This window comes from Crinia signifera, chromosome 5, assembly GCF_055691185.1.
Source record: "Crinia signifera chromosome 5, ASM5569118v1, whole genome shotgun sequence".
NCBI classification, from domain to species: Eukaryota; Metazoa; Chordata; class Amphibia; order Anura; family Myobatrachidae; genus Crinia; species Crinia signifera.
Window position 1 is genome coordinate 58971974 of NC_139221.1, and position 18362 is coordinate 58990335.

At 39.9% G+C, this 18362-nt stretch overlaps 1 protein-coding gene across 11 annotated transcripts in view; it reads right to left on the bottom strand.

Moving 5' to 3' along the window:
• ZFHX4 (zinc finger homeobox 4) overlaps positions 1-18362 on the bottom strand; it is a 165329-nt gene that overhangs the window by 3574 nt on the left and 143393 nt on the right. For all 11 annotated transcript variants that reach the window (XM_083187298.1, XM_083187294.1, XM_083187290.1 and 8 more), the window contains 5 exons: positions 11699-11838; positions 10954-11154; positions 10230-10347; positions 3989-9355; positions 1-1355 (listed from right to left, as the gene is read on the bottom strand). The exon at positions 1-1355 is cut by the window's left edge and continues 3574 nt beyond it. In XM_083187298.1, coding sequence (XP_083043424.1) covers positions 1-1355; positions 3989-9355; positions 10230-10347; positions 10954-11154; positions 11699-11838 — 7181 coding nt within the window. The remainder of the gene's footprint in view (positions 1356-3988; positions 9356-10229; positions 10348-10953; positions 11155-11698; positions 11839-18362) is intronic.

Below are 18362 nucleotides of genomic sequence, written 5' to 3' on the forward strand. Positions count from 1 at the left end.
AGACTCATCTGAACAACTTTCTGTGGGTAGTGAGGTTTGAACCCCTGAGGTGCTGCACAAACTTGAGGTAACCGTTGAAGGCAAGGAGAGGGAGGGAGAAGAAGAAGGGGAAGAAGCAGCTTTCCTGGCGGACGCTTGAAAAAGAATATTAGGCCAGGACTTCATGGAGAAGCGAGAAAGATGAGGATAGGTGTTATTAGAAGAAGCTGCAGACTGCGAGGTAGATGTGGTGTTAGGACTAGGGGAGCAGACTGAGTGAGGTAATAATCTAACATGCTCTTTGGCATTTCTCATTGCTTGTTTGATTGTTTTCTCTTTGTGCAAGCTTGACTGGAGGTGTTGGCTAAGTGCTTCATTTCCACTAATAGCCACATCACAGGAAAGACACTGATGTTTGTTGACTGGGACTCGGAGCACTGTTTCTTGTGGGTCAAATAAAGCCTGACCAAAGTAACAGAAGGACTTTTGATGATTTACTGCTGCCTCTTCATCAGTAAACATCATCTGGCACTTTCTGCATATAAACTCATGCTTGACAAATGGGACAATGAAAGTGTCTGATAAGTCTGCATTTTTTGGGTGTGCCTGGGGTTCTTCATTTGTGCTTTCCGTGGCAGGACATTTTTCTTCCTTCTTTTCTGAATCTTCATTTGCTTTTATCTGCTGTTCACTTTCTACATTAGGCGAGCTCACTGGTGGGGGTTTTTGTTCTTGGTGGTGTTGTTTTTGTTGTTTATGTAGTGAATCCTGGAGGCTCTGCTGATACTGTTGGTACTGCTGTAACAGTGCACCGGGAGATAACCCAGCAATAGCTTGAGGCACTGCCGGCCCATATGGAAAGAGGCTCTCCATTCCACAGAGTGGAGGAAGATAACCTCCTTGCATTGTCCCATGGAGTTGGGGTGTGAAGTATGAAGCAAAGCCAGGAATAAAATATGGCAAGAACTGCTGACCTATAAAAGAAGATGGATCACCCGAAACAGCATTTTGAAGTGCTTGCAGCTGAGCAGGATCCATGGGCATTTCTCCTACAGCTTTGCCCAGCATGGAAAGAGCAGATGAGATTTTTTCCTCTTTTTTAGAGTGTCTATTTTCAGATTTTGTAGCCTCTAATTCTTCTTTTACTTTTTTGAATTTGTGTCGCTTATTATTTTTGTCCGGGTCTTTGTGATGTTGTTCTGTCTGCTGTCCCGACAAAGTGGATGATGAGGATGAATGTGGCGGTGGCGGAGGAGGATGAGGTGGCGGAGGAGTCTGCAGCAAAGGTTTGGTGGGAGCACTGCTGAGAGATAGGGCAGGAGATGGTGTAGCTGAAGAAGGGAACCCAAGCATGCCTGCACCAGAAGATGTCAGAGCTGAAAGATCAAAGAAAAAAAAACACAGATGTTAAAGTGTCTGCATCATTTTATTGTCTAATGTAAAAACAATTAACATCAATTACAGAAGGAGAATTATGGAAGGGTAAACAACTTTTTGCAAAAAAGGAAAATGTACGTGAGCATAAATGATGAACATACAGATGCTTATAGCAGCGTGCTGTAGTGAGATAAGGATGTGAGTGACTGTGCATCACAGCCTGCCATGAACATTTGTATAAGAGCCAGTTCCTGCACATGCACATGATCTGCATCGGATCACTATCTCCAATTCACTATTACAGGACTTTCATTGGGCTGCTCCCACCCTATGGAATGCCCTTCCACACACAATAAGACTCTCCACTACCCTCCAAACTTTCAAGCGTTCCCTGAAAACTCACCTCTTCAGGCAAGCCTATCATATTTAAGTTCTACACGCATAACCCTCTGAGGCACTTATGTATTATATAGCTTCCATTCTGGACTTGTAACTTGGTGGGACTGCTATGCTATTACTGATGCCTGTCCTTGTGTTTCCCTTCTATATCCCTATAGATTGTAAGCTTGCAGCAGGGCCCTCTAACCTCCAAGTCTATCTGTTGTTACCCAGTTTGTTTTATCAGTGTCTACCATTGTAAAGCACAATGGAATCTGCTGCGCTATATAAGAAACTGTAAATAAATAAATAAGTGAATGTGAGGTGTCATTAATTTCTATTGCATAGTGGGAGCGTACAATCACACGCACCCAGCTCTGCAAGAATGTAAAAGGACACATCTGTAGTTCACAATCTGAAAGGCTGCGGTAGAAATTTACTAAGATGGGAGTTCTAGTTCAGATGGGATGTTGCTATGGGCAACCAATCAGATACTATCTATTATCTTCAATAAGAAGCTAAATAAATAAGAATTTGATTCTGATTGGTTGCTCATTGCAACATCCCATGTGAACTAAAACTCCCATCTTAGTAAATTTCCCCTACATCTAAAGAAGGTTATAGAACTTATGTGCACCCTGTTTTGGGCTCCAAATACATTAGCACTGGGTTGGTCCTGATGGGGATTGTGAATGCCAGTCACTGACGACGCGTTTCGAACATCAGGGTGCTCTTCTTCTTGACTGCGCCCAAGAAGAAGAGCACCCTGATGCTCGAAACGCGTCGGCAGTGACTGGTATTCACAATCCCCATCAGGACCAACCCAGTGCTAAGGTATTTGGCGCCCAGAGCAGGGTGCACATTCCGGACTGCATCCTGCCACATTTCCATCCTTGCTGGCTCCAAATACCCTTAGGGGTAAGAAGAATCACACTTGCTTGTGTTTTTATGTGTTCATACACTGCATTGTATTTTATATGTTCTTAACATTTTGTATCAATAAACCCTGTTATATTTTAACTTTGGCGCCAAGTACTATTATCACACCCATTGTTCTCAAATTTCCACAACCTGAAGGTCTGAGGGTGACCTTAGTGATAATCATCAGGCAGCCGAAGGAGGCGCGCAGGCCCGAGTACCCCCCAAAAACCATAACTAATACAACTTATGTCATATTTATCAATTTTTATCGCAGTAAAATAGATTCTAGTAATACTGTAATTTACCTATGTTTCCTTTCAGAGCCCTGATAAAACCAAACCCATTTGCAAAAGTTTTACTCCCGCAATAGCAGCCCCCAAAGGTAAGCACCAGGCAGCTAGAGGGTGAAAATTTGCACCTGTGCCAGCCTTTACTTTGTAAGCTGATAGCATGATCTTAATGTTTAATGCATTTGAAAAGTGTGCTTAAAGATAGGAATCATGATACTTTAATGGAGCTACACGGAGGATCATAAAAATCGGGTGGCTATTGTGCCCACCGTAACACCCCTCCCCACCTACTGCATTATCTAGTGGGTGGGGGGCAATGATAATTGCATCGTTTTGCCCCCTGCAGTGACAAATTGATTGTCCCCTCCAAAGGTAGCAGCTCGAATATCAGCAAGTATGTGATGGAAAAAAAAAATATGTGGCCTTATAAACTAGCTCCCACATGATCACAAAAAGAGAGCAGTAATTATTTCAGCATTATGAAATAAAACAAAGCAATACACAATATAGTATCTCTCATGCCACTGGTGGAAAATATATAAGAAATTCTAAAAAGCAATGTGTGGAGGTGTATTTCCAGGGTGATATGGATACTATCCGAAGCTGTTCTTGTGGTTTTATCTTAAATTATATATATATATATATATATATATATATATATATATATATATATATATATATATAAAAAGTCCAGAAATAAATGGCACTCAAGAGGCAGTTTCAGCGTAATACAGGAGGTTTCGACCTAATACAAACCTCCTTTATTACGTTGAAATTGCCTATTGAGTGCCATTTATTTCTGGACTTTTTGTATGCTTACATTTTGGGCACCGGGGCCTGCTGTTTGGAGTTGACAGAGTGCCGGCAGGATTGGATCTCATATATATATATATATATATATATATATATATATATATATATATATATATATATCTTACCGCTTATGGCAATACATCATTATCTCAAAATTGTTCTGAATTTGTATTGATTTACCATGCTTTATTATTAGGTTCAACCAATGAAAGATAACTACTAACACTTACCATTAGAACTCTGTGTAAACCCAGGCAATGGAGATGGGCTGTTCATCCCAGACAGGAGAACTGGAGGAAGGCCAGGTAGCCCTTGGTAAGATGCTGGCAGATTGAGACCATGAAGAGGACTACTTTCCATTAAACTCGACTGCTGAACAGTTAAACCCAAAACATCTGTAGCCTTCTTTATACGATCCAGTTCTTGTTGTGCCATTAGTTGCCGCACAGTTGTAGGAGCCAAGTAATCCTTTTCACGATCAAGTTGACTTCCAACTGTTTCTCTCACCTTTGTAATGTGTTGCTTCGAAAAGATGTGATCTCGAATGGACAGACGTGCTGAATATTTCACCCCACAAAGAGAACACTCTAGTCTTGTTCCATCTGGTCCAGTTTGGTTAATCATGAATGGTTTTCCTATGTTTATTTTGAATTTCTTCTCTTTTGCCCGTGCATTTTGAAACCAAACTTGGACAACACGTTTGGGAAGACCAATTTCATTACCCAAGATTTCACATTCTTGCATTGTGGGAGTCCGATAATCACAAAAGCAAGCTTTGAGAACTTTGAGTTGAACATTGCTCATTTGAGTTCTGAAACGTTTATGACCTGGTCGATCACTATTTTTGGCTTTAAAAAGGCTGTTACTACCAAATGAGTTTGGTGAGCTGGGATCTGGGTCTGCTATACTTGATGTTTCACTACGGTCTGCAGTGTCATCATACTCATCAGTCATATATATACTTTGGTCATAATCACTTTCTCTGTCCATGTTATTATGTGATGTGTTTGATAAAGAGAAGAAAAAATTATCATCACAATTTTCCACAGTGGGAGTAGTTCTTGTATTTGGCAAATTGTCATTGGCTTGCATTTTTGGCTCTTTGGGAGTTTTTACATCTTTCGAACTACCAGTGGTGCTTTCCATGTCATTGTTTCCCTCATCTCCTGTTGTAGCATCACTAATCGCTGTATTAATTGATGATGTTTCATCAAAGTCATTTTTGCTTTGATCAAACCTTTCAGCGGGAGGAGCATTCAAGTTCTCGATATCCTCATTACACTCTACTCTAAAAGATGATGGGCTTAAAAGATTTTTTGGTGATAGCTCAGCAGTTTTACTCACAGGTGTGGAAACTGTAGATGGCAAATCATTTTCACTTAGTTGGTCATTCTTTGGAAGTGTGGGGTAATCAAAATACATATATTTATTTGGGCTTTCAGCACCATCATCTATTGCATTTAGAGGACTTGGTGGCAGACTGTAACCAGCTTGCTTTCCTTCATTCCAGTGCCGAGACCTAATATGACTTTCTAATGCTGACTTTGCTTTAAACAGTGCACGGCAAAAGGGGCATCTCTTATGAGACTGAGCTGGACCTACAGCTCGAAACTGACCTTTTCTTTCTCTGGCTCTTGTGTTCTGAAACCAGACTTGCACCACTCTCTTTTTAAGACCCACTTCTCTTGCAATATGGTCAAGCATCTTTCGTGTTGGGTTGGAATCCAGCAAATATTTCTCATACAGTATTTCTAGTTGCTCTGGAGTAATTGTAGTTCTTAATCTTTTATCTCGATGTTGGTCCTCACCACTGTTGCCTCCCTCCTTTTCGCTGCAGTTATTATCATCTTTGTCATCCATCTTTCTTTTTAATGATGCTGCCACAGGTGTGTGCACTCCATGTGGTACACCAGCTTGTGGTGGCATGTGAGACATGGAGCTACCAAGTAACTGTCCTGCCATTAGTGGGTTGTTAGGGTCAAAAATCATATATGGCATGTCCATAGGCCTTTCTAAAAACTGTGAATGGAGAAACTGATTTTGAGCAGCTAAGAAATGCATGTGTTGGTGCTCATGCCACAGTTCCAGACTTGGAAAAGCAACGTTACACTGGTCACATTGGTATTGTAGCAACTGAGGAGGTAGGCTGTTCTGAAGGGAAGATAAAGATATTGGTAGTGGACTTGATGTAACAGGAGTGGTTTGTGATGCTGATGAAGGTCTTGCAGTTTGCTGAGGCTGTCTTTGCTGAGATACAGATACTGAAGGCTGTGTATCAGATGATGATGTCGCATTTGCCTGTATTAACTTGGAGGCTAATGAGCTAGCAATGGCATCTATTTGCTTTGGTTTCTCTGTCTGTATGTCAGGTTTTGGTGAAGTTTTACCAAACTCAGGTCTTGGTGATGGAACTAAGGGAGTACTTGAACCAGAACCAGAGCTTACTGTGGTCGCAGTTGAAGCTTTTGATGTTTCTGGTTGACTAGTAGAACAGTACGTCTTTGGCATAATTTGATCTGTAGCATCCAAAGAATCTTCTGTTTGACTTTCATCAAGGATATCATCATCTTCATCTTTATAACACAGCTTTTTCTGATGTGTAATTAAATCAAATATTCTTGGGAATACAACATTGCATTTCTTACACTGATACTGCATGTTGCTAGTTCGTATGTATCGCTCATTGGTCAGTTCTCTCTTTTCACTATCTTTAGCTTCTGCCTGATTTTCATAGCTCTTTCTAGCTTTTTGACGGGCATTCTGAAACCAAACAACAATAACGCGTGTAGCTAAATTGAGAACTGTGGATAGTTGTTCAATCTCATCATCCTTTGGATATGCATTGGTATCAAAAAAGTCTTGTAAGACTCTAAGCTGATAGTCAGTAAACCTAGTTCTCGATGACCTTTTGCTGAAAGAATCTGACCTATGTAGATCCAATGAAGTAAGTTGTGGCTCAATTCTTATGTCTTCAAGCACTGTAATAGGAGGATTACTGAAGTTATATGGTGAATCTTTATTTCTTTGACGTTCTTTAAATAAAGTGTTACGAAACCAGTGTTTAATAACCTTCAAGGAAAGGCCAGATTTGTCAGCCATCTCCTGTATTTGTTCCTCATTTGGGGAATTGTTAATGTCAAAGTAGGCACGCAATATTTTCAGCTGATCATCTGTTATTCTTGTACGTGGGCGTTTAAACTGTGAATGACGCAGGAAATTTGGATCTAAACCCAACTGTTGCTGGCACATTTGTGCAAGGTCTGCTGACAAAGCATCCATGGGTGAGAGCTGTAGTGCAAGTTGTGGAGGTAAAGCAGCATGCTGGACAGACTGCATCATAATTGGAGGGAAGAGAGGCAGGTCCAAGGAGACAGGAAGTTGGACTTGAGGTGGAGCAGATGGTGGAGGTGGGGGAGGAGGAGGTGGTGGTGGAGGTGGAGGTGGTGGTGGAGGTGGAGGAGTAGGAGGAGGAGCTTGCAGGGGAGTCGGAGTTGATGTTGGAGTTTTTACAGGTGCTGGAGGAGTAAGAGGAGGAGGAGCTTGTGCAGGTGGTACAGACGGAGGTGGTGGAGGTGGAGGTGGTGGTGGGGGAGGAGTTTCTGGAGAAGATGGTGCAATTGGGTAAAGCTTATCATATGCATCTCTGTATTGACGGGCAAACTTTTCTAATTCCCCATATGGGAAAAACTGTCCATGGATATGCTCTTGATGACTTTTTAGGATCAGAATATTAGAAAATAATTTACTACATGACCCACATTCTAATTTTTCATGGTTTTCATTATCCCCAAGTTTGTTTTTCTTTTGTACTTTCTGTCTGTTTTCATTGAACTGAATTATTAACTCAAATCCAAAGTTTTCTAGAAGAGCTTTTGCTGCATTTCCCCGAGCGCCAGAAGCAATACGGGGAGGTGGAATTGTAGGTTCTAATGACTTCTGCTTCTTTATATCTTTGCTATCTTTTGGTGTGTCATTCTCATTTGTGACTTCTTGCTTTGGTTTTTCTTTTTTTTCAGCCACTTCTTCAGGTTCTTTGTAACATGTAGTATCTTTTATTTGTTCTCTTTCAATACTGGCAGCACTGTTTTGTTCCTGTTTTAGTATTCTGTTACTATGATGCTGCCTTTGTAAATGATGTTGTGACTGTGCAGCTTGATACTGCTGAGCCTGCTGCTGTGCTTGCTGCTGTAGCAGTTGCAGCTGGGTCTGTCCAACTTGGTGCTGTGCTTGGATTTGTAGCTTTAAATCTTCGAGTAGAGATCCTGCCATACCAGGCATGCCAAATGCAGCGGAGGCAGGCAGTCCCAAATCAGGATTTAGGCTAAACTCTGTTCCTGGTATGTAAAATGGAAAAAGAAACTGAGGCTGTTGGAACTGTACAAGAGCTTCAGGAGTCATTGGAAAGTGAGGAAGAAATGCTGGGTTTAAAAATTGCGGTTGAAAGAAAGCGGCTTGTTGTTGTAGTTCATGCTGCAGTTGCATTTGAAGCTGTGCTGGTGACTGGGGTGGGTGATGTGGAGGTTGGGGAGGAATAACCTCAGGAGTTTGCTTTTTGTTTATTTCTTTGGCATCTAGGTGGGTTTCTTTGCTGTTAACATTTGGCAAACTCATAGAATCTAGCATCCCTTGGCTTGGGCTGCTAATGTTCCCTGCTATGTTACTCCCACTAGTATTGTTACTACTTGGTTCTAGTTTGGCAGCCCTTGCCTTAGTTTGGTGTAGAACAGATCTCATATGAATTTCCAATGTAGAACTTTGGCTATAGGCAACACTGCAAATGCTGCACTTATATGGTTTGTTATCAGTGCTGCTGTTGGTCTCTTGCGGAACTGGACTTGATGCTTCTTGTAAAACCTTTTTAAGCTTATGCAAATGAGATACTGAATTATAATGGACCAAAAGAATGTTCTTTTGAGTGAAGGACTCTTTACACACTGTACACTTATATGGTCGTGATGGATCTAAAAATTTTTCCATAGTAAAATTTGGCCCTTTTCTGAAAGGCAAGGTCCGCTTTGGTTCTGAGCCCATGTCATCTGGAATGGAGCTACTGTCACTCCCAACCGGGCTAGCTTTCCCTTCATGGTCCATCTCATATTCTCGCTCACTCTCCTGCTCTAGGGAGTGGTCATCTGCTGCTATGCTTTCAGTTTCAACCCAGAGATCCCCATTGACAGGTAAGGACGCACACAGCTGCTGAATTTCAGTCTCACTATGCTCCGGGTGGCCCGTTTCCAAATGTTTTTTTAAAGCAAGGAATGTACGGAAGCTACGTTGGCAGAGGCTGCACATGGTAGCAGCCCGGATAGCATGATACTGGGAATGTATCTGAAGCTTCTGCATAGTCTTGAAAGCCAAACTACAATGCGTACAGCGGTACTTATACACATGACGGTCAGACACTGAAAGCTGCTGCCTTTTTTGCTGTTCATTAAGCTGTTCTGTCAGCAAGTCGCAGGGCTTTGAGTCTTTGCTGTTGTTTTTGCTCCATTCTGGGTTATCTAACGATTCTTTGGACATATTTAGCTCTTCTGTTTTAATTTCAATTGCAGCCTTATCTCCACTTGGGGTGTTTTTTTCCTCTGTTGGACTGTCACCTAATTGAAAAAAAAAAAAAGAGAGAGCATACAATTAGCACTAATGCATTTGTTCTCATTTGTATGTGCATAAAAGTTTTATGCGGATGAGTGTTGTAGGATTTATTTTTCATGTGATCAGCAGCAAAGAACGAGCATGTCATACAATAAAATTAAAAGGCAGAATCAGCTGTACAAGCTCTTATGAGCTGGGTTGTGTTAGCCATTAGAACGTGGAAAAATGATACTACTGGTATATGCAGAAGATGTCTGGAGACCGGAGGTCTGCAAAAATAATTAATCTTTCTGCTCTGCAGATTTAGAAGTTAAAACAAGTCTATACAGTATAAACATAGTTTTAAATATTATAATATAATAATATTATAATATTTGTGTAGTTTCTGTTGGCTTAAATTGCATTCATTTTTTTATTCTATATAACATCCATTAAATAATGAGTTATAAGCAGCTTGCAAAATAATGCTATCCATAATGGTTTTACGATTATGATTATACTACTGTACCGTAGACATTTTTCTAATTTCGCTGGTATCAGCACAATGTGCTTCACACTAGATTCATACACATTTGCAAACTAATGCCCCTTTCACATCGCACCTCAGTTATTGCCGGGTTGGTTATAAATGGACCTGGTTCAAGGTGTGGTATGAAAGCACCACAGCTTATAACCCTGGTCGACCAACCTGGCAACTTGACCCAGGTTATAAGAAGGGCTAAACCCATGTCCCCTCTGTTTGATGGTTGACCAGGGTTCAATCCAAAAGCGCCAGTCCAGAGTCGGACCCGGGATTGCAATCCCAGGCCTTACTTGGTTTTGCGATGGCAAAGGGGTATAAGTATAAAATAGAATTAAGATACTGTTGTCTGTACTCACCGGTTGGCTTTCCAGACAGCTCTATGGCAGTAGATGCAGGTGTCTCAGCTTCCAGCTTCTCATATGCCGCTGGTGGCAACAACATACTGTTTGGCACCATGACCTCTGGCACAGAAATCTAGGGGGAAAATACAATAATCTATGTGAGCAATTTCATCATTATGCAAGATAATATAATTGGACTCCTCCATTTGCTACTATAAGGGTGCAAACCGAAGAGCAATCCTTATTTTCCAACAACGGTAATAGTGATTTCCTACTCTTTAGCTTCCCAAATCTAGATCCCTAGCATATAAATTAATTATTGTCATTATGCAATCATTGTCATTTTCCAGCTTTCCTTATGCTTAGAATGAAACAACTGCTTTTAGCATCTGTAATGATCTGCAGGAGAATCCCACCAACCCCTTTACTTATTTTGGACTCTGGTAGACAGCCAGAAATGTACTCGAAAAATAGTAAATAAAGGGATAAAGAGAAATGAAAAAACAGACATAATTCTAATTATCAATTGGGGTGCACAAATAGAAGCTGGTAGATGTCTTGTTTAAATAAAAATCCAATATATGATTCAAATTCCTTTTTTCATGTTTCCAATCCATATTTTAATGTATTGCTACTATAGTCACCCTTATTAAAGTTCAAAGCAGTAGTCACCCAGAAGTATCACCCCTAATTATATAATAATGTTCACAACACAGTGATATTGGCTTCATTTACTTACTGTCATGAGTAGCTTTTCCACGCAGTCCGGAGACACACTGTGCAAATGAGTCAAATGCAGCTGCAGATGCATTTTGTTGCTAAGAACATCTTGGCAAAGGGGGCAGGAGATCACAGGCTGCACAGAATGCTGGGAAAGGATGTGCATCTGTATCCGATTGGGGTCCTTACTGTTGTAATTGCAGTAGGGACACTGATAGCACTATGGAAAAAAAAAGTTTATAAATAAGTATTGAATGATTAAATTGAAACAGAATAAATACATTACACACATGCACATAAACATATATATATATATATATATATTTTCCTCAAAGCTGCAGGAGGCTCCCAATTTTGGGGGTAGTGCCCCGCGGTCTTGAATGCGTAGATGACTCACCAGCATCCTGCCAACTTTTTAGTGAAGCAGGCAGAATTGTATGCTACACACCATCAATAGCAGGAGCCCCTTGAAGGGGGTGGAGCTAAGTGATTGGGTTACATTATTCATCTACACTCCTCACTACAGACCCGCAGATGGCAGGTATTTCCCTGTGTTGTGAGTGGGGCCTAAAACAAGACCAATCGGTCCCACCCCCTGGATTGCCCTCTAGTTCTCCTCTCTGAGCTTTTAACGGAGAGGATACTTACAATGTAGTTAAGTTTGATATATCTAAACACACATAACACATACATGTAGATACAGTACACACACACACATATATATATATATATATATATATATATATATAGTATCATGTTCATACCTGTTCTTCACAAGGGCTATTTTCTTCCACAGACTTTGATCTCTTGACTGTACCATCCTCATCCTTACTTTGTATTAAATGCCGCTTTGTTGTGGCAGAATTTAGGACAGGCTCCTTCTCAGGTGTGTTTTTCCCAGAACCTAAAATATAAGTACATAATCAATAAATAAAATCAAGCTCAAAATTCATATTTCATGACAGCTGTTGGCAATTTGTGGCCATCAAAGTGTATCGCCTTAGCATAGTAGCGGCAGCCATTTTGTGCCCTGAACCAATATCCTTAGAAATGCACTATAGCCGAGGAAATAACAGAGATGGGATTTGCAGTTCAAAAAAAATCTATTCTAAAACAGGGGAAAAAAATGCTAAAAACATTTGTGGTTCAGTTTATGTTGATAAAGTTATGGAATTTCAGTTTATTGCTTCAGATATATTGGAAGTCACTTTTTATGTCTAGTAACAGTTAGTAGACTCAATAAACAGGTTTAAAAATTTACTCCTCTCCTTTGTTTGGATAACCCTAAGTTGCCTTGAAAGATTAATCAATAACATGATTTCAGCTGGAATTTCTAGATTTCCTCAAAAAAAAAAAAAAACACGTTTGGTTCTTCCCAACATTTCCTCATCTTCTATTTTAAATCCTTTCCTGTCAAATGTTGCAAAACAATAAAGTGTTGTTGTTTTAGCAAAGCCCAACAAAGCTGTCTTGCAAACAGGAAAATATCCTCTTAATAACACACTTTCCTATGTAGAGAAATAAAATTTTATCTTCATCTTTTTCTTTAGCATTGAATACTCTAAGTCTATAGGGCTGTAAAAGCGTACATTGTGATTATCTGATCTCCTAAGACAGCAAAGATTTTATTGTGCAATGTTGCAGCTTGACTATAGTTAATTTCAATATTATCCTTTAAACAGTCTGCTTAATAGGATGCTGGAGCCTGCAGTATAATGTGGCTACAACTTGCATACATCAAAGAGAGGGCTGCGATTCTAATTTTCCTGTCCATCAGAAAATTCTTTCTAACGTCAATTTGCCAGATAATCTCTTCTGCTAGGCTGGATATTACAAGAGCATTGGATAGGCATGTCACATACATCTTTCGACAAATACAGAACCTCATTTACCAACCATTCCAATCTCATCACAGAGCGGCATCGCCTGACCTTTTTTCTTCTGTATATTATGAGTATTTCTAATTTTAACTTTCAATTTTCACCATCTTCCAGTCAATTTGCAACTAAATTATTTCCAGGATGAGGACACTATCACTGGACAACTGGGTGCAAATGTATCTTGAAATGTACTGTTGCTAAGCCATTGATTGCTATCAGGCCTTACATAAATATATAGCCCATTGGTAATCTGATTGTGCATGAAGATACAACTTGATTTCCTGTCCTCGGAAGAGCCGAGTAAACACACAAGGTGCTCTTGATTGCACAATAACCCAATTTTAATTTATAAATGTCTCAGTGAAGGTTATGTGCAGCCAGATACAAATTTATTGATGTATTTATTTGTGTACGAAAATAAAAATGACAAAAGAGGAAATCATTATACAAAAAAAAAAGACATTTTCATTGTTACAACCGAGAACATGCCAGTTTTCTTGCAAGGACTAGCCCCTGACGAATGTATTGTCATCCTCAGCCCCAGTGCTGATGCACACTGTTCCCTTGGCTTCGTTTGCAAAGCAGGACTGTGCCCTTTTCCCTAGCATGCTATGAGAATGTAGTTTGTCCAATACAAAGGTCAATTGTATGTTTTATATACTTGCAGAGATTAAATGTAAGTAACATTTATGAGATCTGGTGCACAGATAGTTAAACAATTTTTTTTTAAAGTTGCTGTTTTTCTTAGTAACCAATCAGATTGTTGCTGTTCTTGCGGATGCAATCGTTTTTATATACTCCCTAACACATGAAAGAAAGAGAATATTCTTTACTCACTGTCATCCTGTAAAATTGTAGTGTTTAGGTCTGGATGCAGCATGCTATTTTAGGTCTGACATCTAACAGGGCTAACATTTAAGGTAAACACTGCTGACCTGCAGTTCAACTGATAGCACAACCCTTCCTTGCCTGCTGATATAATAATTGTAATGGAGCAATCCAGCTCTAACCAATAAATAATGTTATGCAAATGTCGCTTTGCAAATGTTTCAAGAAAGTTCTTTGACATTGATCGTATTTATATCAATGCCTTTTAATCTTTGAACCAATGCATAGGAGTGTACGTACATGTTTGTTTCACATTTTTGTATTGTTGACATTGGGGATTCGGCACATATATCATTGTATTTTATTTTAATAAGGTATTTCTGTGTATCAAACTGGATCAGAATTTTACTTTTGTATCCATTTTACTCCAAATATCACAATAGTTCAAAACCAACTCTTAGTTCTGCCAAAAATATGGGCCTGTTTTAGACCCAATGCTCACCTCTACCCCTTTGGTGTCACTCCTGTCTGTCTGCCCCTCCCCTTTAGAATGTAAGCTCTCCTGAGCAGGGCCCTTTCTCCTCGTGTTTTTCTTAGAATATGTATATATCTGCCACCCTACTAATTACTTTGGTGCCCTGTTCCCTGATGCAACTCACTTTATTTACCATGTACGTGTCCTAAATTCCCTTGTACCATAATATGTTATATACTTGGTTGTGTTTTTTTGGCGGTACTCGGTCCTGCGCGCCTCCTTCGGCTGCCTACCCATTATCACTAAGGTCACCCTCAGACCTTCAAGTTATGGAAGTTTTTGGAAGAAATAGGTGTGATAAACGTGCTTGGTGCCAAAGCAAGGATGGCTCCAAATACCCTTAGGGGTAAGAAGATTCGCACTTCCAATATTTTCTTGTGTTTTTTTGTGTTTTTACATATTGTATTGTGTTTTACATGTTCTTAACATTTTAAATGTGTTTGTATCAATAAACCCTGTTATATCCTAAACTTTGGCGCCAAGCACGATTATCACACCTATTTCTTCCAAAAATGTTATATACTTGTTTTACTTTTTTGCTCATGTCTGTATTGTTAGGTGATGCGAAAAACCCTTGCGGCGCCATATATATGAACAATAATAATAACAAATGACCATATCAGCAGGTTAGGATTTTTGGGAAGCTTTACCATGATGTCATTTTGGTCACATTTTTATTTTTGTTTGTTTTTAGTCATAATTATATATTTACTTATTTGCATAATATGATATCTCATTAGCTTTTTCTGTCAAATATAATTTTATCTTTGTAGTATGTGGTTGTTGTATGCCATGGTGTTTGCTAATTATTATTTTGATGGGGTTATGGTAATTGAGCATGGTCATCAAGAGATCTGGCAAAGCCCAAATACTTGGGGAACATGGACTAGCACGCATTGGGTATTGCTATGCGCCATTGTGAATATTGGTGCCCGCAGCAGAAGCTGCAAGCTGAAACTAGCCAAATAGGTTGTGGCCATACCATTTTAGGAGTGGCACGTCTCCTTGGCATGCCTTCCTGGGACTTTGTACACCTCTCTGATCCTAGCACCTGTGCAACTGAGTATTTCGGCAGCAGTACAATTGAATAAATACATTCAGGCCTGTAAAGCATGCCACTGCGCTACAAACTTGCCTTTGCCGTGATGGCTGCAAAACGTACATTCTGATTTTCAAAATGGACGAAAGCACTTTCTTGACATTAATTTCCAGGCACTAAAATAAATATTTTGTTGAAAGCTTCCTGTTAATCAAAAGCAGGCAACATCTAGCAACAGTCAGGAAAATCAGGGAAAAGCATCATCTGAAAGCAAACAGTGTTCTATTTATGAGCAAAAATGTTCAGCAGTTGTTCACAGACATTAAGTTCCTGACTTATCGAATGCGAGCCAAATCCAAGTAATGTTCTACATTATAATTATTGCTATTCATTTCTAATTAGGCCTAAATGAAAACCAATTTCCATTGCAATGATGAAGGTTAATTTTTATCTTTTTCCCCTAATGTTTACAATCTTCTTGAAATATATTCCCCTAAGCAATAATAGAAAAATGTTGCATTTCCAACATAAACGTTTTATTCTGGATACATTTTGTATTAATTATTTTTTGCTACATAGAGATGTACTCTGGACTATAATTAATCGAAAGTGGCACTACATTTAAATTACAATATGAATGGAATTTATAGAATATGAATTAGGCATTTTCTATTCTAAATGAGCGATCAACAAATAAAGCCTGCATATACTGAAGCCTCATTTGGTGAGGTTGGATCCTGCTCATAATGTAAGCAACACAGTACAGCAGCTTACACAGTGTTATAAACACACTGGTACTAATCATGTGCTAATCCTCACTTGTCTAATAGACTGAAAACAAAGTAACCGCACGGCTCTATTGCCTGACATCTTGGTGCTCTAGTGATCGTGTCTCCTATTTTCTTGACTATATATATAAACATAGAAACTGTGGCAGACTCAACTGAATAAGGCACGCTCGATTTATGGGTAAAGCATAAATAGGCTCATCCTCCAAAGGGCCAATTGCTTTTGATCAAATTGTCAAGAAAAACTAAACGCATCTGAGTGACAAGAGATTGAGGGCGATCAGCTGAAGATGTCCCACTAGATCGACAAAACTTTCATCATCGGTGGAAATTTTAATCTGAATTGGTTTTGCTTTGAAACTTTTGCATAATTGCACATATATCTAATCTTACATACAGATGAAATGGACAAACTTGATCGATCTATGGGTGGCCGAAGTCAGTAGTAGGAATTACTGTACTGTATGTAGCTCTCCATCAGCTGTAGTACTGAATATCCGCAAAAGACCGACCAGCCTATAATAGCTGGAGATGTTCAGAGAGGTGACCTTTATTAAACTCTGGAATAACTGTATTATGTCATGGAAATAGGGCTCCCATGTGCCCTTGTTTTCCCAGAACAGATCCAGTTTTTGCTACTGAAAATACGAAACTCTGAATTCAGACACATGATCAGCATACAGCAACAGAAGCAGTGGAACTCTTTCATACTTTCCAAAAGCCTTTTACAAGGTTCTAAAATTATTGAAAGGGGCAAAGCCAAGTGGATTGGTGACATAGCCAAGTCCGGTCAGTGGGTTGACCAGGGCAAATCAGGTATGCAGCTTAAATTGTGCCTATTTTTAAATATGGAGGCACAGTACATACTGGGACATTTGTTTCAGACTTTTAATACTTCCCCATTAACGCGGGGAACATGATGTTATTCTAAGCACATTGCACAGACTTGCTAAAAAGGAATATATCCACTTCATGGTCGCTGGCACAATTCCTTTTCTCCTAATTTTTATTTATATTGGGAATACAAGACTTTTTCCTACCTAACACATCATTCGCTTGTGGTTGCTTACTAACACTCTAGATGCTTCCTTGAATGTTTCATACTTTTTTGGCTTATAAATAAAACCAAGTTAAAGCTTAAGGTTACAGTTTTATTCTGAGCTGTGGATAGTGGAGTTAGGGCCTTATTCAGAGGTGATTGCAATGTGGATGTTGTATGCAGTGGATCGATTTTTGTTTTTAAGCGCATTGCACATGTGTCACAATGGCCTTGTGTTGGTGGCTGCAGTGAGGAGTTAATTGCAAGTTAGCAGTCAGAGAGCATTTGTGGGAGGTATCCGTGAAGTGACAACTCAAATGCAGGTGTATCATGACGATTTCATGTTACATCTTGCAACTGTGATCCCATATGCAGTAAACATGGCTCCGAAAACCTCTGGCGACCCTGCTGCATGACCATAGGGTTACTCAGAAGGTCAATAATTAACCAATGTATGATCACACAAGGAGGCCTAAATCTATTAATGAGAATACAACATTTACACATGAGGGGGGCAAGGGGGCGCATGTGGCTGACAGGAGTGCAGGAAACTTGCATATCTTTTGTCTTACTATATAGAGACCATAATGGTTTAACCCAATGGTGTAAATAAATGCAAATCATTATATCTGCCTTGTAAAAAAAAACCAAGGTGTACATGCCACTTGAATGGAGTCGAGGTATCTATATTATATGCAATGAACATTGCAGTGCTGATTAAGGGGGAATGGGATGACAGAGGTGGCCACCTTGGTGCTTTCCACACAGAAGGGCCTCACAAAGGGTCAGCTTGAACTGCTATTGCAGAGAACGCATGCTCATCCACAGTTGTTCTCGAATAGGAGCTGTCGCACTGCCTCGGCTCTGCCTTCTGCATGCACAGACTGCATACAGAGTCGCTCCCGTCTTTCTAGTCCCCTCAGCATCATGTGACACCACATCTGCACCACTGATGAGGAGATTTGGGAGATGCCCTACTCTGTGCATGCAATGCAGAACGCAAAAGCATGCCACAGTAGGTCAGTAGTACTAGTGGGTAAAGGGGGTATGAGGACAGAACTGTGTAGCAAATATGTATGTTTGTAATATATAGCCATAAAAGGGGTTCCATCTTGTTGAAGGGGCCCCCACAACTTAGTTCCCCCAAGGCCCCCTCCAGCCTTAATCCGGCTCTGGGCTGAAGCAAAATTCATGATGATGCAACCAATCATTTCACTAGAAACTACTGACATCACTGAGGCACAACCAGCAAATTGGCTGCCTGCATGGTATGATGGTGACAGCTTCACCTAATGTTGACAGGTTTAATTTACCAAATC